At 33.9% G+C, this 21,082-nt stretch overlaps 2 protein-coding genes and 1 long non-coding RNA gene across 3 annotated transcripts; all 3 read right to left on the bottom strand.

Annotated features, from left to right (window-relative positions):
* Positions 1 to 1,281: 1,281 nt before the first annotated feature.
* LOC133193590 (uncharacterized) lies at positions 1,282 to 17,127 on the bottom strand. Its single transcript, XM_061329550.1, has 9 exons — positions 16,676 to 17,127; positions 14,949 to 15,154; positions 14,578 to 14,674; positions 8,419 to 8,599; positions 7,112 to 7,197; positions 5,259 to 6,052; positions 3,932 to 4,071; positions 3,099 to 3,286; positions 1,282 to 2,078 (listed from the first exon to the last, which is right to left on the bottom strand). The coding sequence occupies exons 1-9, from the start codon at positions 16,839 to 16,841 to the stop codon at positions 1,282 to 1,284; spliced, it is 2,655 nt and encodes an 884-aa protein (XP_061185534.1). The 5' UTR covers positions 16,842 to 17,127.
* On the bottom strand, positions 10,120 to 12,063 carry LOC133193845 (uncharacterized). The gene is made up of 3 exons (XR_009722024.1): positions 11,397 to 12,063; positions 10,704 to 10,772; positions 10,120 to 10,587 (listed from the first exon to the last, which is right to left on the bottom strand). It is a non-coding gene; the product is annotated as an uncharacterized LOC133193845 (long non-coding RNA).
* LOC133193589 (collagen alpha-1(IV) chain-like) lies at positions 17,038 to 20,148 on the bottom strand. Its single transcript, XM_061329549.1, has 9 exons — positions 20,129 to 20,148; positions 20,034 to 20,041; positions 19,860 to 19,912; positions 19,325 to 19,421; positions 19,095 to 19,217; positions 18,622 to 18,927; positions 17,908 to 18,077; positions 17,389 to 17,426; positions 17,038 to 17,128 (listed from the first exon to the last, which is right to left on the bottom strand). The coding sequence occupies exons 1-9, from the start codon at positions 20,146 to 20,148 to the stop codon at positions 17,038 to 17,040; spliced, it is 906 nt and encodes a 301-aa protein (XP_061185533.1).
* Between the last annotated feature and the right edge of the window lie 934 nt (positions 20,149 to 21,082).

Below are 21,082 nucleotides of genomic sequence, written 5' to 3'. Positions count from 1 at the left end.
AACATAAAGGTTTTTTATCGTCTTTGACAGAAAGCTGCTTCCACTATATCAAGAACATCACAAACTTTATGACGTGTATATTTATTGGTACACAATCAGAAATGTGCCAAAATCAAACCTAGCTTGACTTGTTGAAAAATTAATCACCACCAAGTATAGTGCATGCACAATATACATTTGCAGTATGTCCTTTCATATTCATTTGTGCATATTTCAATTTATGCACATAGCTTTCTTCAATAAATATCAATGAACAGAATTTAAATTCCCATGTATGGTCAATAAATCATTGTCAATTCAGTTTCTAAATTGGATTTATTTTGAATGGAAAGAAAATGTTTTGTTCAACTACAAACTACCAATAACACTAGACATTGAAACATGTTTCATATACAACAGTACATTGCATAATTATACCCCCGCTCCGAAGGAGAGGGAGTATATACTGTTTTATCCTTGTGTGTCTGTCTGTCCATAACAAATTTTTGTCGCAGTTTTCTCAGCAACCACTTATAGCAGATACTTGAAGTTTTAACACTCACTTTGTTTAGGCATGCCATATAGTAAGATTTATTTTGTACGAATCCAATTTCAACTTCCTGTTTATCTGTGCGTCTGTCAATACCATGCATAACAAATTTTCATCACAGTTTTCTCAGCAACTACTCATCGGAGATGTTTGAAATCTTAGCACACTCTTTGTTTAGGCATGCCATTTGGTGGGATTCATTTTTGTACGAATCCAGTGTCAACTTCCTGTTTATTCCTGTGTCTGTCCATAGCTGAACTTGTGTATATTCACATCAGAGGGTATATTCACATCAGTGCTCAGAGCGGGGGTATTACTAGTGAGCATTGGCTCACCTACTTCATTACTTTATCTATTCTTAATAACTTATTATGACTGTATTCTTTTTTGGAAGTGAGGACCAGTCCTTTGGATGAGACAGTATAAACTAAGGTTTAATGTTGCAGTAGGTGCTGCCACAGAAAGATCCCTCATTGCTCAATGGCCTCAAGTGCAGAATACAGGTCTATATTTGCAGCCATCGGTCGACAACTGGTTGGTCCAAACATGAGTGAAAAATTTTCAAAGGGACGTAAAAAAAACCCTCACTAGTTCAAATAGTCTCAAGAGCAGAGTACAGGTCTATATTTGCATCCTGACATCAACAACTCGTGGGGTTCCAATTTGAGTGAAAAATTCTCAAAGGGACGTAAAACAAACAAACAAACAATAACAAACAAAGAACATCATACATTCACAAACAAATAACTGCATTACTGCTCAGACCTGAAATAATCTGCAACAGAATCAATGATTTTTTTAGATTTTGTCACACGCACACTATTATCAGCTATCTCTGACAGCACATCCTGCACTCCCTCCCTACCATTTCTCTGATATGCAAGTTGTAAGTGGGATAAGGAGAGTCCACTGCCGGCAATCTTATTTCCCATTCCATTCGAAATTACCTTTTGGTCCAATAAAGGCCTTAGTGTACTCATTAGATGCTTTGTTGTGTTCTTGTGATGAAACACGGCAACGGCAGAGTTCAAGGTGAAGGATGCAGCAACTTTGACTTCATGGGAGGGTCCTGTATGATCGACCAATCTCTTCAAGGCTATGACATCCTGTAATGAGTCATGCGCACTGTATTTGTCTTGTAGAATTTCTGCAAAGAGGTGTAACTGCGAGTATGACGAAAGGTTTGGATGTGACATTTTGAAAAGAGGAATTGTATCAATGAAGCCAGTGACTGCAGATGAAAATGTCTCCAAAATGATTAGTTTACTCAAAATGTTGAAGAGCACAGGAAGGTCAAACACTTTAGAGTTATGCCCAACTAGAACAACATCTGGACCCGACATCTTCATGAAGTCCATAAACTGGATCAGAGCATCTTTAATGCTGACTGTCTCAACTTCCTCATGATTGTGGTACATTTTATTGTTGACTACTTGTATTCCAGTTATTTCTGTAGCTTTTGATGTCATTGGTTTTTTTGGAATGATGTACTTGTTGAATACCTCATCATTTCTAACTGCAGATAACTGCACAATATGAGAATCCCTTGCTGAAAATAAAAACAAGTATATTCAAGTTTTTGAAATTCAAAACATAAAATATCCAAACAAATCCATTGATATATGCACTATTTCAAAAATTTTGAAACAATGAAATACTAGTTCCCCCTTTCCCCAAGCCTTAACTCCTGTCGAAAATGCTTGAACTCTTTCAGAGTATGCATTTTCTTTTAATTCAGTGTTGTCAGATTAGGAAAAGTAAAGTTTTGAAAGAACGATATAAAACATGCTCAACTACCAATACCAGAATCATAGAGGTTTAAAAACTTCTTTTATGCCATTTCAAAATATGCATTTGCTTTTATTCAATATTAGCAACAGAAAATATATAATTTTTGAAAAACATATATTACCTCTGTATAAATTATGTGCATTTAGTTTCATTGGTTTTTGTCCCACCCACAGGCCTCTGAGGTGCAAGAGTCATAACATTTAAATTCCTCTTTACTCTGAAGATGCTTTATACCAAACATCGGGGGGGGGGGGGGGGGGGGGGGAGCCATATAGTTTTCAGGAAGTTAAAAATGTTTATTAGTTTACACATGGCAGACAGTGGACAGGGACCAATTACAAAAGGTCATATGAGTGTCTCAAATCTTCGAAATTAATCATGTTTTCATACATTCCTTTTGCATATGCTTCCCATACATCTGGTGGATATCAATCAGGAAATAAATTTTGAGATTACATGGGTGTGATATCACAATTGTTTATGACTGAAAGTGTTGTCATGGAGTTTTGCTGCTAAGGCTCGGAGATAGAATATCATATTCAATCATTTCCAACCGCAAAACATGATAGATCCTTCTTTTATAGAATTGTTTACTTGATCGTGATTCCCATATCTTGTGATAAACACTTGGTGGTTTTTGTGACAAACAGATTAGAAATTTTCTTGCTGTTTACAAAATGCTGGGTTTATTCCTTCGACATGCATATAGAAGAAATACTGGAAGAGTGCCATAACCATCAGCATTGACTAGACATTCAAAACTCATTTAGGTTCTTACCGAGTCCAGTAGTTTCCAAGTCGAAATAGATCTCTTCAGCATTTAACAACTGACTTGAAGGAAGATGATCATACTTTGGAATTGTTTTTGGAGCTGGAATTTCATCAATGTCCGAGGCATGGTGGAGATCACATCCTGTCAAATAACTGACACCTTCCCTTGTCTCTTTTGTAGAAAGACTTTGAATTCTGTAAAGAAGTTGTATATTGTAAAACAAATAATTCCAAATTGAGGTCTTACAAGAGGCCTAGCAAAATAAACACTCACCTGATGTACAGCCAATAAAAAAAATTTACTTAGTAAAGACTGGTTGCACAGTTCTGATAGAACGTTTCAAGCTATTCTAAACCACAATTTTGTACATTACAGGGTGAAAGAAATTTCAGTGACCACTTGGCAAAGCAAATAAATATGAAGCATAACCATTCATCTCAATGAAGATTTTGCTTGTCCCATATGACTCACTTTTCCAATATAAAATAGATATTCAACAATATAGTGAAAAATATACCTCCAAATGAATTGGAAAAAAATATTTATCAAACCACTGGTTGATTCATTCCAGAAAATGTCCTCTTCATTAATTTTATACTTATATCAAACTTTTTATGACAATTTGCAACCAGAAGAGACTCACTATTTATAACAAGCATAAATCTTTGGTGATTCAGAAAACAATAGATCTTAGTAAGATTCAAGAGTTTTTTTCAATTCTCACTTTAAATATATACTTATCAGCAGGGACATCCACTTGTCCTTGGTTGGTTTTCACTTTTCAGTTAGACAAGAGTTTTGTTGCACTCTGACAAATGACAATAAAAGTATACTAGTACCTCTTGGCTTTCAATTCTCTCCTTCTCCTTTTAAATTTCTGTGTCATTGAAATGGCCTTCTGTCGTTTTCTTTGGAGATCCCTCAGAATGCACTGTCTTCGAGTATAGTAGCCAGGAGAGAGGCCTAATTTCTTGTTCACCTTTAATAAGGATATAAGAATCCATTATGTTCAACTAAATATGCAATACATTCATTAATCTGCTTTTGATTAAAATTTGCAGAATTTTAAAATCTAAGAGATTAATATTCTCACATAACAAAAGTACACACAGTAGAAATATTGTTAGGAATATATGTAATGCAAACAACATACATTATAAAACAAATGGATCATGGGCCTTGATGGTCACCTTTACTACGGCTACTTTGGCCCCGCCCCAAGCTCTAACTTGGGACTAAACTCGCTCCTTTTTTTACCATTGGCCTTGCTGTTTTTCACTTGATTCCCCCCCCCTTTGTAGTACTTATTGTGGCCCCACCCTACCCCAAGGGGTCATGATTTGAACAATTTAGAATCTACACTACCCCAGAATGCTTCCACATAAGTTTCAGCTTTTCTGGCCCAGTGGTTCTTGAGAAGATTTTTAAAGATTTTTACTACATATTTCAATGTAAATCTTGGATTCCCTATTGTGGCCCCGCCCTACCCCCCAGGTGTCATGATTTCAACAATTTAGAATCTACACTACCCCAGAATGCTTCCAAATAAGTTTCAGCCTTTCTGGCCCAGTGGTTCTTGAGAAGAAGATATTTAAAGATTTTTACTATATATTTCAATGTAAAACTTGGATTCCCTATTGTGGCCCAGCCCTACCCCCGGGGGTCATGATTTGAACAATCTAGAAACAACACTACCCCAGAATGCTTCCAAATAAGTTTCAGCCTTTCTGGCATAGTGGTTCTTGAGAAGAAGATTTTTAAAGATTTTTACTATATATTTCAATGTAAAACTTGGATTCCCTATTGTGGACCTGCCCTACCCTGGGGGTCATGATTTGAACAATTTAGAATTTACACTACCCCAGGATGCTTCCACATAAGTTTCAGCTTTTCTGGCCCAGTGGTTCTTGAGAAGAAGATTTTTTAATGACCCCACCCAATTTTTGTATTTTCTTGATTATCTCCCCTTTGAAGAGAACCTGGCCCTTCATTTTAACAATTTAAGCTCTTCTTCACCCAAGGATGCTTTGTACCAAGTTTGGTTAAAATTGGCTCAGTGGTTCTTGAGAAGAAGTTGAAAACGTGAAAAGTTTACAGATGGACGGAGAGACGGATGACGGACAACGGGTGATCAGAAAAGCTCACTTGAGCTAAAAATTAACATACCTTTATAAGATATCTGTGACCTTCATTTTTCTGAGCTACACACGCAGCAACTCTATATCTGAGGCTTGAAGAGGAGCTGTAATGATGGGTCTTTGGGGCTTTTGCAGACACCATTCTGTTAAAACTCTCATTTGATTGCGTGCTTCCTAAACATGAAAGACGATCAGAATGACTTGCATATGAACTGAAAACTTCTTTGAGATCATCCTGAAGGAACCTATCTTTGAGCGGTTTTCCATGTGGAAGAGACTTGTAGCGCAGGTTAGGGTTGTCGATGAACTTGCACCACCGTGCGGAGCAGTGTTCGTGATCTCCAAAGATGTGGTATGGTATTGATGAGAGGTCTTCTTGGATTTGAAGAGCATTTCCTTTTCCCTGTGCTATGGAGTAACTGAAGCACTTTTGAATATACTTTATAACAGACAAAGTTAGAGATGAATGTTCTTTCTTCAAGGTAAACAAAGAGTTTGTAAACAGTTTCTTCAGATGATTTTTATCAGACAACTTCTTGATATTAGCATTGACATTAGTTTTTAATCTTGCTATTGTGGTGGTATCCTCATCTCCTATGATTCCGTCAATGGTTATTCCTTTACTTTTCTGTAAATCTTCTACCATCTCAATAACCATATCTGCCTCCATGGCCTTTGAACTTCCCTCCCAGTTCTTTGAGCACTCATGGGCTGCTGGATTCTTGTTGGTTGTTTCAGCTACACTGCATACTCTGCAATTCTTTGACCTCACAGAATATGACAATACTTTGCCAGAGAGAGGGCCAACCATGGAACAATGACCTAAAAAAGTACATATTTTGAAGTAAAAGAAAAATTTAACACCCAATTTCAAAACAATGCCAATGGGTTATCACACTTTAGAAGATAATCTATACAAACGTTTTTCCTTTCTTTATTCCTCTGAATAAAATTCACCTAATATTGCTAATGAGAGTGCTTGCATATTGATTTGACTCATTAAGGCTCTTCCTTAATGAGTTTTTTCCTATAAATTCCCATGTAAAAATTATATCCCTTTTTGTGGCTCCATCTTACCCCCTTGGGGCCATAGTTCAAACAAAATTGAATATGCTTTACCTGAGCATGCTTGTATCTATACATGACTACTAATGGCTGTTCTTTGGAAGAATATTTTAAAATTTCAATGTACAGTTGAACTTTGGGATACATGTATCTTTTTCATAAAATGTTTCTTTCTTTCTATCATATAAATCCCCGATATCTTAACCGTGTATTCATGGTACAGGTGTGGATTTAAAACACTCTTTTTGAGGTAAACTAAATAAATATCGAAGGCATGGTGCCTGAAGATTTCTTGAATATCAATAGATAATCAATAGATAATCAGGGTCATATTGACATCGCTGCAATATGCCATACACATATTCGAATTTCTAGAGAGGGAGAGAGAGATGTCAACAATGATGCCGATCGATAGCCCCACCTCCTATAAATTTGATTACGTGACCTAAAAACCACTCCAGGTACATGCCAAATTCCGGAAGACGACACTAATGTATCGTTGCTTCAATTTTGATTCATGGCAAAAGGCCTTGCTTTTGTACAAATGTTCTACCTAATATAACCATGTATACGTAACTCTTTCTATTGCTTGCAATATATTTTGGATTCACTTCATTTACAGCTTGGTAGAGGAATTGCAAAAAGATCCAAAGGGCGTTAATTCCACCCATTCTTTACTGCATCTGTTTGCATACATATTTATTGGAATCATGTCCTGAGCAAAATTAATGCATAATTCATGGGGGACGCAGGCCAAAATAAATCACTCTATGCATTAATATTTGTTTCATTTTCCTAAAATTTGTCTATTTTTACCTGACAAACTATCATATGTCTTTCCACTTCCCCGTTTTTGCCATCCAGCATCTACAGCAACAACTAGTCCCTTTTCATTCATCTCTCTGAAAGATAGTTAAATAACAGACATCAGTTATTAGCCTGTGAACCTGTCTCCTTTAGAACACCTCCCTAATATGCATAACAATCTGCATATTTATCAGCACTAATTATGCAGTAGATGACTAAAACTAACATTTATAAGTATATCTAGTAACTGTGAAGCAGTATATAAAAAGTCATAAACTGTTCCAACCCAAGTTATACCAGTATATGTAGCTATTAAATTCACTCCTTATAATTTAATTTTTTAAATCAATAAGACAATTTCTCCTTCAGAAATGCCTTCAAATTGCACATATTTTAAAAGTAACACCAAGCGGATTGATACGTTTTTGACGTACATTAAGTCATTGTGACGTAGGCAACAAAGGTACCATAAAAACTAAAAAATTTTATCCAATCAAATAATGCGTTACAACCAAAATTAAATTTTTTTATAAAATTTTTTATAAATATTTTGACTCCATGCTGTGGACCAAAATGTAGACTAAAGGAGTTATATGATTTATTCAAAGTTTAATCAACACAACATTGGGATGCTTCAATATAAATATGATCAACATGGTCCTGCTGGGTTTTTTTTCCTTTACACATGCATTATGTAAAATTTGACTGCTCTGATTTTGGCTCAACTCTAACCCCAGTGCTAATAATTTTTTTTTAAAAATCTACTCTTCACATCTTAGATATGTGTTAGTAATTTATAGGATTTAGTGTGATCTTGCAACTCTATCTTATGTACTCCTTTATTAAACTCTAATCCGCTATTGTAGTCTCAACCTATTTTAAAAAAAAAACCATTTTTCCTATATATTCTTGAATAAAATTTGATCACCTTTTGTAAAAACCCTAGTCCTGGGGGGTCATGATTTTTACACTAAGTAATGAAGCTAGCTTTCACATAAATTTCCTCTTTCCTGGCCAAGTGGTTCTTAAAGAAGACTTCTAAAACATAACATTAAATTTTCTCTAATTATTAATTATCTCCCTTTTAAAGAAAACATGACTCTTCATTTGAACAAACTTGAATCCTGACCTTTCATTTGCACAAACTTGAATCCCTTTACCCAAAGATGCTTTGTGGCAAGTACGGTCGAAATTGGTTTGTGTGGAGAAGTCGAAAATGTGAGAAGTTAACAGATGACCACTACACATGGTTGCTGGACACCCTTTGATCACAATAAAAAGTGAGATTTTAAACTGAATTTATATTGTATACACACTCATTCATCATTCCCAGTTCCTTCTGCAAAGCATTAGACATAGACTCTGCAGCAATATCTTGGACAGCTCTGCCGATCTCTTTCTGTCTATTGTCTAGCATGGCATGACTAACAGGTGGTATATTCAGCTCAGAAAGGAGACTGTTAACTTGAGTTACACCAATGCCAACATGTACCATTGCTGTAAATACAAATTCAAAAATGAAAAAAAAAATATCAATCTAATTAAAACAAGAGGCTCTTGAACCACAACACTCACCCGAGTCTCATTTTTCTCTGTATTCCCAGGAAATAAAAAAAAAAAGATCCATACTGTACTCAAACCCCCAAGGGGTAATGGCTACCAAACTTAAATTGATCTACATAACATTGGGATGATTCAATATCAATATGATTAATATGGTTATATGGCTTTGCTCTTCTACAGAGAAGATGATTTTTAATTTTTAAAGATTTTTTCCATGTACTATTGCATTATGTAAAATCTGTTAAGTCCAGTGGTTCAGAGAACAAATCTAAACAAGAAGTCTGTGAGCCAATGCTCACTAGTAATACCCCTGCTCTGATGTAAATATATGTTCTCATGTAGAAACACAGATATAGAGAATTTACGGATATAGTGAAGTTTTTTGGAATCCCCAGCAAAATTCCTAACAAATCCTAAGAAAATATTACAGCTATAACAAACTCTGATATAACGAATTTACAGATATAGCAAACTGATTTTGTGTCCCATAGAGATTAAAAATAATAAAAATTATATCTTTTATAATGAATTTTTATAATGAATTGCAAATTCAATATATATACTTTAACAAATTCGTAATACATATATAACGAATTACGGATATAGCGAAGTAATTTCACAGGTCCCTTGGACTTTGCTATAACTGAGTTTTACTGTATATACACAAGTTCAGTTGCGACAGAAATTTGGTATGGACAGACGCATGGATAAACAGGAAGTAGACATCTGATTCGTATAAAAATGAATCTTACCATATGGCATGCGAAAACAAGAGCACCGCTAAGCGGAGCATCACCTCACAGAGGAACTTCACCAGTAATGGTAACCCATATCGAAAATGAATACAAAAATAATACAAGAAAAAAATACTAAAATAATACAAAAAAAGTATATTTTTAATGACCAAATTTGGAACCCTCTAAATCTTGGTTCCAATTTAGGTCAAAAATAATAGACTTTTTAAAAGCCAAACACAGAAAAATATATTTTTAATATACTTTATTTTTTCGAAATAATACAGAAATGATACACATGACCTGTAAAAACGTATTGTTTTTGTACTTTTGTATTATTTCTCTATTTTCCTCTCCAAAGTATAAAAATAATACAGTCCATAGAAAAGTATAGAAAAAATACAGAATGTATTAATTTTGTATTAGCATATATTATTTTTGTATTTTTTCACCTTTAAGAATTAAAATACAAAAAAAATATAGAATATATTAATTTTGTATCACATATATTATTTTTGTATTTTTTCATCTGGAACAATTAAAAGTACAAAAAAGATATAAAATATGAAAATAATACAGTACACAAAAAAGTATGAAAAAAATATAGAATGTATTAATTTTGTATTAATATGTATTGTTTTTGTATTTTTATCAGCATGAAGGATTGTATTTCAAAAATATCAAAAAAGTATAAGAATGATAGACAAAAAATACATTTAAATGCTTAAAATAATACAAAACAGAGTTTTAAAAACTACAAAAATGATCATGGGCAAAAATTGTTATTTGAAGAAAAGGGGTTGGAGATTGAGGTTCTTAATAGCATCTATTGATTGTTATTCAAAAATCTTTTATTTATTTGAAATATTTGTTAAATAACAATTTTAGTAACTCAGTCAGATTACCTTAAATGTACAAATAGCTAATTAAAAAGTAATTAATGTGGCCAGGCTACTGATTCAGCTACCAATTCTAGTCTTGATCTTTCTTTTTACATATAATCTGCTCTTCAATAGTCTTGATATTTTTCACAAGTTTAACTAATCCTGTTTTCTTTGTACTTTTACCAACTGTTTTGATCTCTCTGCTTTGCTGTTTCTTTTGTATGGAAAAGGTAGAGGAGTGTTTACTTTGTTGCAGAAGTCCATCTTCAAATCACACAACCTGTCATCTCATCTGACTTCATCACTGTGAAATATAGAACAGAATGATATAATAATAAAATTTAATGAACCATTACCTCAACAAAACACACATTTTCACATCCAAAATAATTCTGTATAGATTTTGTTTAGCTCACACACCTGCAATACTTTCTTGAGAGGGATCTTCTTCCTCCATGACTAATCAGCTTTTCTTCAATGTTCTGCTGACTGAAATTAACAATAATTATAAATTGAAATTCCAAAAGATCCAGCGGAGTTCACCAAATTCCATACAATTGTACCATTGAAATTACTTTTCTTTAATCTGGGGTGTTTCTTAGGGGACAACCATTTGATTTGACAATCTGGAGAAGAAAAAGGGGGGGGGACTGATTTATATAATATTTTTTAAAAAATATTTGTAATAAACAATCTGTCCTTGAAAACGTTGAAAGAGTAAACAAAATGTGTGCCACAATGTTATTTAAATAAACTGCCCCCCCCCGAACCCAACCTACCCCCCCCTCGAAAAAATTTGAGTTTATACAAATTACAGAATTGTTTTTGAAGGGAAAATAAATAATTCGTCTCTGGTAAACTTGAAAAAATTGGAATGAATTAGAAATAGGAAGCCAAAGGCTTGAAAATTACCCCCATCTTCCACCCCTCCCTCCCCAATCAGAATTTATCACAAAAACCCTTGTTCCCCACATGGCCAATAACCGTACTATTTTATCTTTCTACAATACTACAAAATGGGTAAAAAAAGGCATTCTTTGTTCCTCTATCTTTGTACTAAGTTATTATTTAAAAAACTTAAACTTTAATGTGCTAAAATATACATAATCTTACCGCAACTGTCGTTGTTTACACCAGAAAAGTCCGGATATGATGCCTAAAAAACGTCAGTCTCCTTATGTATTTGCTTTCCTTGGTTCATATATATGATCCTGTGTACCATGATTATGCTGAACTTCTGTTTTTCGATCCATTTTACTCGCGAGCAAATGAGAGTTTATTCAAAATCACCTCCAGCTTTCTCAACACGTCCCGGGAAGAATTTTCAAAATGGCGTGGGTGAAATATTGTTGACCAATCAGAGAACAGTACGGAAGAGTTTTAAAATCTGACCAATCATATTGTGTCATATATACGAAAATTACCGATGTTGAGATCGGAACAGTTAGAGAAAACATATTTACATGGTTTTAAATATCTTGAATCAATTGAACAAACCTAAAATTATGTTAGAAAAAAACGATGTTCAATTTAATCATCAGAATCATTTTTTTATTCCTTACGGAATTTACCGATTACGAAACATCGTTATTTCCGGTCATCATTTCCGCTGAGAGCAGCCATTTTTATATTCAAGTTGACCTGTGAAGTAGACCATAAAGTTCAAATATAATGATCAAAACGAGCGGGAGATACATAATATATAGCCTTTTTGACGGACAACTTAACTCATACATACGGTACCAGAGATTGAAATAATGTTTAACAACTATCCTTTACACCAATTTCACAACATTTTCTATATTATTTTATGATATTCTTTCGTAATAATTTCTTATTTATTTTTTTTTTAAAAGCGGATAATTAAATAGTTCTATTCCATGTAATTGTAATACGTACTGAATTAAATATAATGTATACTAAATTGAGTTGTATAGTCAAGAAAACATCGTAGGTACTGTAATTAGTGGAACTCTCCATGTTGTTTGTTTTTGTTTTTTGGTTGGGATGTGTTTTCACGGGTAAATCATGAACTATTTCTTTGAGTAGTATAACATGTACTCGTCTATTGTAAGCCTGCAGGTGGCCACCTGTGCTGTTGGCGATAGTGTAAACACTCGGTTGTAAACACGCTGTAAAATTTTCAACACAAAAAGAAAGTCTGAAACTCTGAAACTTCAAAATTTACCGCGTGTTTACAACTATCATGTACAGCATAGGTGTTCCCTTAGACGTATCTATCTCTTTCCAAATGACAATTTCACACCTAGTAAAGACGTTTTAAAAATGAAATTGTTTAGTTAACAAATTTAAACTACTGAAATTTTCTGTTCTAAATAGCAATTAAATGTAAATAGTATAAAAGCAACCTTTATAGCAGTGGTCTTAATTAATAAAATCTGAGAAAAAATATTAATTCCAACAGACTTATTGCAAGGACATTCTGTAAATTTTCCTAAGTTCAAAGAAATACAAATTTCAGTAAAAGAAAACACTAAGTCCAAAATAAATATAAAAAAAATACATACTGACTGTATAGTATTTTTTTAAAAATTATTAAGTCCAAATTTAATACAAAAATAATACAGACTAACTGTATGTAATTTTCTGTAAAATTACTAAGTTCAATTTTAATACAAAAATAATACAGATTAACTGTATGTAATTTTCTGTAAAATTACTAAGTTCAATTTTAATACAGAAAAAATACACTTGAAAAAAACTAAGTCCACAAAAATACAAAAATGATATACTGAAAATAATCTAAGTCCCAAAAAATACAAAAATAATACCCCGTAAAAAATCAAAGTCAGATTTTAATACAAAAATAATCTACCTATTTGTTGGTGATACAAAAATAATATATTTTTTCTGTATTAATTTTAAACAATACGAAAATGATTGTATTAAAAATATATTAAAAATATACTTTTATGTATTATTTTTTGATATGGGAATGTCTCCATACGAGAGAATAATTCTCAAGAGGGACGTTAAGAAAGATACAATCACCTAGTTATCAAGGGCACCCACCATTACTATATAAAGTTTACAATAAGGTAAAGTACATAAAATGTATTGCAACACTAATTAATTTTTTAACAAAAGTCAAAGTTGATATTATATTGGGGGGGGGGGGGGGATGGGGGATCCATTTTTAACAAAAATTAAAAGTGCATATCATATTGGTGGGGAGAGGTGGGGGCATAACATGCATACGTAATTGGGCAGTTTCCCTTATTCCTAGCAGAAACATATCACGTATGCTCTAAGTTTCAGTAATTTACCTATGCAATATGCATAAAATCTGAGAATACCTGTGGAAGCAATATTTTTTCGTAATGAAAAATAACAATATGTCAGTGTTGAGAGGTCAATGAAACTTGCGAAATGTCTTTATAGCTTTCAGAAGAAATAAGGATAAATTCTATATTGTAAACAGACACATGTGGAAATTTAATAATGAAACTGCAACGTTCATCAAATTATTTCAATTACTCAGTGTCAGAGATGACACTTTTAATTCAGACAGATTGTCTCAAGATACGCACAATAATATGACAATATAAATATGCAAATACATAGTAGAACTTACTGAAGCGAGTCTATCGAAGCGATCCGAATTTACCAGTTTGATTAACAGGAAGTGAGTATTGTCAAGTCGTACATAAAATTTCAGGGCTTGAAGGTACGCAATATTTAAAGAAATATTTCACTGATTAACTTGAAAATGAATAGGATTTGTCCTTTCACAATCCCACATAAGTATGTGGAAGCTGAGATTTGATAGTACAAAGGTTCTCCTTAAATCTTGCCAACAAGCTGTAACGGACACACTAACACACACACAAACACACACATATATGCACAGTAGCGATGCTATATCCTCTCCGCAACTAGCTGCGCGAGGGGATAACAAAGAGTGTGCTAAAAACACAAGGGTAAAACAGTTTACCCCCCTCTCCTTTGGAGCAGGGGTATAATTTTGTAAAGTTAACAGACAGACAGATAAATAGAAAAACTTAGATCAGAAAGCTCAAATGAGCCTCTGGCTTCAATAAGTTAAAAATGGCTTCTCAACAAGTTTTTATTCTGAACTAAACATTATATATATATATATATATATAAATTCTTTCAAGTTCATGCAAAACAAGTGGCACTTATGAAATCTTTGAACAATGGGGAAAAACCTATACGTACAAAAATGAGCTAAAATTTAATTAGGCTCTTGTGACCTGACAAAAATTAATATATGTGTATCTGATGTAGGGGATGTGTAAGTGAAACTTCTCACCTGCTGATAGTTTTGTATTTACATCCCACACTTTTCCATGTTTTTTCCCCGTTTTTACATGGTTAATATGATTACACTTTGTATTGCTGCAACAGACCTGAAATGTGAATGTAAAACCAATGAATCCCCAGTTACAGGTCACTGTAATAAATTCATTCACCGTTAATGAATATCAAATGCTGGGGAAAAAAAGAATTTCAATATGCATTATTTCAAATATGATAAAAAAAAATATTGTAAAACCTTTCAAAACTTTTAATAAGGACATGGAATAATGCCTATTTTACATTGAGAAAAATCCATGAAAAAAAACCTTTCAAGCTTTCAAAGTTGTTTTCTAACTAACTGGACATAAATTTATGAGTTTATACCTTTAACAAAGAAGCTAAACCATGTGTCAGTACAGAAATTGTGTGTGAAAGTTGCAATGGTAAGCCACATTTACAACATCCCCGCAAGCCCTCAGCTAACACTCCAAGTTCTACCACTCTCCTTCCCTCCTTCCAATCCTCAGATGTAGTCACTTCTCCCCCATCCACCACCTCCTCTCTTTCCAGTATATTTAAATTTGGCAATTCTATTAATAAAGAATGAATAAATAAAAATTATCACCAGGATACACATAACGTTCTTTACTATCTACACATGCTGACAAGTTGACTACTTTTGATACACTTACAACAGTTCATAGTGCCGATATACAGCATATTTTTGACATTTAAGAGGTAAGTATATGCTATTTAGCATGTGCATATATGCATAACAAAATTCATGCATTCATGGTGTTGGGATAGTTAACTTGACAGGGTTGTGCATCCAAGTTCTGCTGTTTTGTTCCATTTTACTAAGAAGTAACACAATATAAACAATTTATTTCTATTATTATGGTTTTGGGCCAGTCTTTTTAAAATTTACTGGCCCAATGTGACAGTGAAAGTACTAGACTGCTGAGTTAAAAAATTGACCAGTAAAAATTTAAGCGATGGCCTGAGTGGCCAGTGAAAAAAAAAGTAATTATTTTTAGTCCTGGACCTGTTATAAGATAAATAAACCATCCTGATCAGTGGCGGATCCAGGAATTGCATAACAGCGGGGCGCAGTAGAAGGCAGGGGGTCTGGGGGACTGCATTGACCCCCAGTGGGTCTAGGGCAAAGCCCTGGTGGGGGCCTGGAAGCTGATGAATTCTTACAAATAAGAGATGTTTTTTCCTTCATTTTAAGATAATGGACATAAAAGTTCTACATACAAAAAATTCAAAAGGGGGGGGGGGGGGGGGGGGGGGGGAGCTGGCCCTGTATCCGCCTTTGCTGATAGAGATTTCCAAAGTTTCTCCAAATATGTTGTTGAAATCCATTTTATTTGTTTTCAATCTCTTATTTGCTATGACATCTCAACCACACATACATGATGACACAGCCTATTCACACTGTGTTACGAAAATACAAACAATTAATGAATAAAGGTTAAGGGAAAATCAAAGAAAATGTAACAACAGAAAATTCAATGTTTTGTAGTTGTATATGGAATTTATTTCAATCATGAGACAGGATTTTTTTTTTAAAAAATAGATTTTCATTTGTGTTTTCAAAGACACTTGTGAAAATATAAAAAAAAATCCTATCCCACTAGTGAAATAAATTCCATATTCAGCTACAAAACATTAATCATCTGCTATGTATCATGATACACTGGAACTGCATCTCAGTATTGTGATAAATATTGTGAGATTTCACCTTTCATACATTTTTGCATAATTTGTGTCATACTGTTTTGTAATGTAACTTTCCATCACAATGTGAAGGGATCAAATGAGTATATTATTTCATCAAGCTTTAACATTTTATAATCTTTGAACCACAGCAATGAACAGCAAAAGTAAATTAAAAAAATATATCTTATATATATTTATTACATGTAGGTTAAACTATAAAAAAATTAACATATAGGCCTATGACTTAAAATGTTATAAGGACTAGAACGGCGCACTGTAATGGACATCATGTGCCTTCCTTTAATATTTCTAAGATAGATCTAACATAGATGCAGATGTGCAAACTGGTTTTTTTTTTTAGATATGATACACGTATGTATACAAACCTTGATCATGATCAATGTTAACAGGAGTTGCACTGGCGGAGTAATTGTGGTCTCTAAGAATAGCTCCCCTAATCCATCGGGTCAATTGCCCTGCAGATACTTTTTCATATCTCTCCTTCTTCGTTTTCGAAACGAACCCATGGCGTCTGTACTTTGGTTTCACCATCTTAACCAAAGTTTACGCGCCGAACGTTACTTCACGTCTGCTTTTTACTTACATTATCGTAATCCGTCTCACATGTCTTAATTTTCCGCGAAATATAAAATAGTTATTATATGTTTTCTTCTGGCACAAAAATCAATATTATGTACTTTCTACGGATAATTATTATAATTACTTAAAATAAACTATTATTTTTCTGTCATACTGAATTCTTTATTAAAACGACATTCAGACCAATTTCCGGCAGTTCGAGTTGCGCGGTGTATTCAAATTCGTCAGAAGCGAAACACCTTAATAAAAAAAATTAATTTGCCCAGTTAGTATCATATGAATGTACATTACAATAAATTATTATAGTTTTGATTAGTATTTATGAAATTTTTTTATGTTTTGAAATATTTTTTTCTTATTATGAAATTACAGAAATAAATCAAAATAGAAAAATAATTAATGCAAAATTAATCAATTTTCTTCATATACTTGCAATAGATTCTTTTTCTCCAAATTCATAACTATGATATAGACTATATCAATTAAGTAATTATCTTACCTGGACAAATTCCCGTTTTGCACACATTTTTTCAATACCTGAAATTCAAATGTGTGCAAAACGGGAACAAACCATATATTGAGATAACTGACACTTTGGAATGGACGTTTATTGTGAAAACGGTGGCGGATGGTGGTATGTGAATTTGGCATTATAAAGAGAATTTTACAAAGCAGGAAAAATGTTCCTGAAAAATCATGGCATTATTGTGAGGATGGCATGAATCAAATGGCAATATTTCAAGAATTGACTGTATTTTATCGTCATTAATTTGCTTACAGCATTTTCAAAGTACTGAATGTGAATGGGAACAAATTATCCTCTTATATAAAGATGGCATCCAAATGGTCAAGCTATGGGTATGTGTAAGTTTATTAAAAACAAGAGAGTTATCGATGAGATTTGAGCAACATATATTTTGTTGAAGAGTATTCCTAGCAACTACAGGTAACTGAAGCTTGTAATACTTTTAAAATCCAAGACACTGGATAGAAATGTTTTTCATCTGGTTTCACTTACTGGTATGCCCTTTTGACCAGGTATTCCAGGTATGCCCGGTTCTCCTGGTTGTCCTGGGAAACCTGGTTGACCTGGTTGTCCAGGAAGTCCATCAAAACCGGGATCGTCTGGATCTCCCCTAAAACCAGGCTCACCCCCAGGACAAACCCCACAGTCGTCACCTCTTCTACCTGAAATTGAACAGATAGGGAAAAAATTGCATGAAGAAAAAAGACACTGGCTTTACAACAAAGCTAGTTAATTCATGGTGAAAAGGGAAAACCTTGATAGGTGCACATGTAATTGAATAAAAGGTTTATGATCCCCACAATGCCTATTATCACCATACACCCCAGTGACACAGCTTTTTAACATTAAGTCAATCCTTTTTAGTGTCCTAAGATATCCACAAACATGACAATGCTATCATTTGGTTTAGATCTGCTCTGATTTTACACAAGCCTACTAGTCAATGAATGATCAGAGGATAAGAACCAGCTGACTAGCCTTCACAAAGCACAGAACAGTCAGCTGTCCAACATAGGATAAGAACCAGCTGACTAGCCTTCACAAAGCACAGAATAGTCAGCTGTCTAACAGGTAAAAGCATTCAAATTCAGATTTGGAATAACAATTCTTTTAAGTTGGTGCTAAAGTATTAAAGCTCATTATTATTTAAATTCAACATTTTCTTTCAAACTATCTATTAATATATTGAAAAGAAAAAAGACATACCTCTTTCTCCTGGGATTCCATCACGCCCATCCTCTCCAGGGATTCCTGGATCTCCCTCCTCTCCGGGAAATCCTGAAGGACCTCTTGGACCAGTAACATCCAGACCATCTCCACGGATACCAGGAAATCCCTCAGGACCAGGTTCTCCCCTAGTACCAGGAAGTCCATCAAGACCAGGTCTTCCTTCTCGGCCCTGTTCACCAGTGTATCCTTGAACCGTTTCTCCAGGTGGTCCCAAATCTCCTGGCACTCCTTTTAATCCAGGTATTCCAGGCAATCCAGGCACTCCATCAAGACCAAAGCCACCTGGAATAAAATAAGTAATCATTGCTTGAGCTTAGAAAATGTTAATTAGGGATTGAGAAAATGCAAACAAGTGCACAATGCTATGATTATTCAAAGAAAAAAAGAAATAAAAAAACCTAAATTTTTGTACTTTGTGCAAATCAACATAATAATCCTAAAAAAAATACCTTGGTCTCCCTTGTCTCCTGGATAGGAGAATCCAACAGGTCCTCTCCTCCCAGGTATCCCAACAGGCCCCGGTAGGCCAGGGGGACCATCACGTCCCATTTGACCATCTAGACCGTCATTTCCTGTGCAGTATACAAATTATAAGATCAATCATCTGACAGCATTTCTAAATATTAATTCTCACATCTATTTATACCAAGTAATTATTAATTGAATTCCTAAACCTTACCCGGGAATCCTGGAAGACCTTGTGGGCCAGGGTCACCAGGTCGACCTCTGGGTCCAGGACGACCTTGACTCGCACCATCTGGATCTCCTTCTGGACCCTGCAATTTCATTTTTTTAAATCATTTACATGTACTTGAATATTTAACTGAATTCTAAACATTAAAATTTAGTAAAATCAAAACTATTTGTTATTCATTGAGAATTTGGAAATAAGTATGGATAATTTTTCTTATATATATTTTGGAAATGACACAAAAAAACTGCTTCCAAATATTCCAAATTTGGAATATTGAAGGATTAAAATAATGTACAATTTCAAAAATTAATCACATGCAAATTTTGAGGAGAAAGGTTCACAAATGGAAACAATTTTGGGTCTGATTCTAGATTTTCCAAATGAGGACTGTACTGAGCAATTAATGTGATGCAAGTAATTCACTACTACTTTTGAAATCTATACATATTAAACAATTTGAATATCATTATAAAGATATTATGTAACATTGCCAAATAATTGTATTGTCATGGCAACCTACCAGATCTCCAAGGTCACCCTCATCCCCTGAAAACCAGGGTCTCCAGTTCTGCCCTAAAAGCAGAGAAACAGCCTTAGGAAAGGTGACAAAAATACAAAATTTACCCTGATTGTGACATAAGATCTAATTATAAATTTCTTATTCAGAACTCCATAAATAGTGTAAAATCTGAACTTTCTAGTCTATCAGTTATTGTTTGTTGCCACTCTATTCTACTAAAATCTAAAATAAGCCTTTATGCCTTAGTTAATTTGAGGGGTGGATCTTACTGTTCCTCTTGGTAATCCATCATATCCTTGTCTCCCCTTTTCTCCGTTCTCCTTTCAAACCATAGGGTCCTGGTGGGCCGTCCTTACCTCTCTTGCCCAAAAAAAAGGTCATAGAAACAAAATATCATATTATCACCATACCTAAGACATAAAATTAAAATCGCCATAAAAATAAGGGCAAATAAAGAGTCAAAATGATCCCCCCATCATTGCATTCCCTCATTTCTTGCATTCCAGGCATCCCAAAAGGCCCTTTATCACCTGGCAAACCTGGAAATCCCTAAAAACAAAAATCCAGGTAAAAGTCAATGAAAGCTACATTATAAATCAAATCTATCTCAGTCTATGTTTTTTCAGTTACCGGTACATGTTTTTCAAAAAATTGTTATATAATATGAAATTAAATTCTTCTACTACAACTTATTACAGATTGTCCATGTCTATGGCCTTCAGATAAAGGAATAATAAAAGACAAAGAGCTAGGTTCACTTTTTGCATAAAATGGCCATGCCCTTATATCAATTAATTGACTATCACCCTCTGTCCCATTTCATATATCAAAATAAAGTAGAGACTTAGTGCTTTCATTTCCTATAACAAAATTTCTTTTTGAGAATCCAGGTATTGGAAAACAGGCTTTGAGAAAATGCAATGTTCTTGAATTTTGCAGAAAACATGTGTATTTGACTATCCTCAGCAAAGAAATAAAATATGAGCACAGCCCACGGTCCAAAAATTAAAACATGTTTTGATCTTCAGAAACAGATCTTTCATTATGTAATTGCATATTTTGGATCAGAGGTTGTGCTCTATATGAAATATTGAAAAAATACCTCAACTTTTGGCCATTTTTAAGGGAATTTACAGGATATGGGAAAAATGATGCATTTTATGACATCATAATGCATTGACTAGAGAGAAAATTACGTCATGTTCAATAGATACACGGTCACC

The sequence above is a fragment of the Saccostrea echinata genome, unplaced genomic scaffold (assembly GCF_033153115.1).
Source record: "Saccostrea echinata isolate AGI-Se365-2 ecotype Australia unplaced genomic scaffold, CSIRO_AGI_Sech_v1 ptg000028l, whole genome shotgun sequence".
NCBI classification, from domain to species: domain Eukaryota; kingdom Metazoa; phylum Mollusca; class Bivalvia; order Ostreida; family Ostreidae; genus Saccostrea; species Saccostrea echinata.
Note: the sequence above shows the minus strand (reverse complement) of the source record. Positions and strands in the feature narration are given on the sequence as shown.

Coding starts and splice junctions, on each gene's coding strand:
- LOC133193590 (XM_061329550.1), bottom strand. CDS start 16,841: ATGGTGAAACCAAAGTACAGACGCCATGGGTTCGTTTCGAAAACGAAG. Junction 8,600..14,577: donor AAATACAAAACTATCAGCAG/GTGAGAAGTTTC, acceptor TTGTATTTACAG/CAATGGTACATGTTGGCATT. Junction 6,053..7,111: donor GACATATGATAGTTTGTCAG/GTAAAAATAGAC, acceptor GTACTTTTTTAG/GTCATTGTTCCATGGTTGGC.
- LOC133193589 (XM_061329549.1), bottom strand. CDS start 20,148: ATGGATTACCAAGAGGAACA. Junction 19,218..19,324: donor AGGTCTTCCAGGATTCCCGG/GTAAGGTTTAGG, acceptor TATACTGCACAG/GAAATGACGGTCTAGATGGT. Junction 18,078..18,621: donor TGGAATCCCAGGAGAAAGAG/GTATGTCTTTTT, acceptor GTTCAATTTCAG/GTAGAAGAGGTGACGACTGT.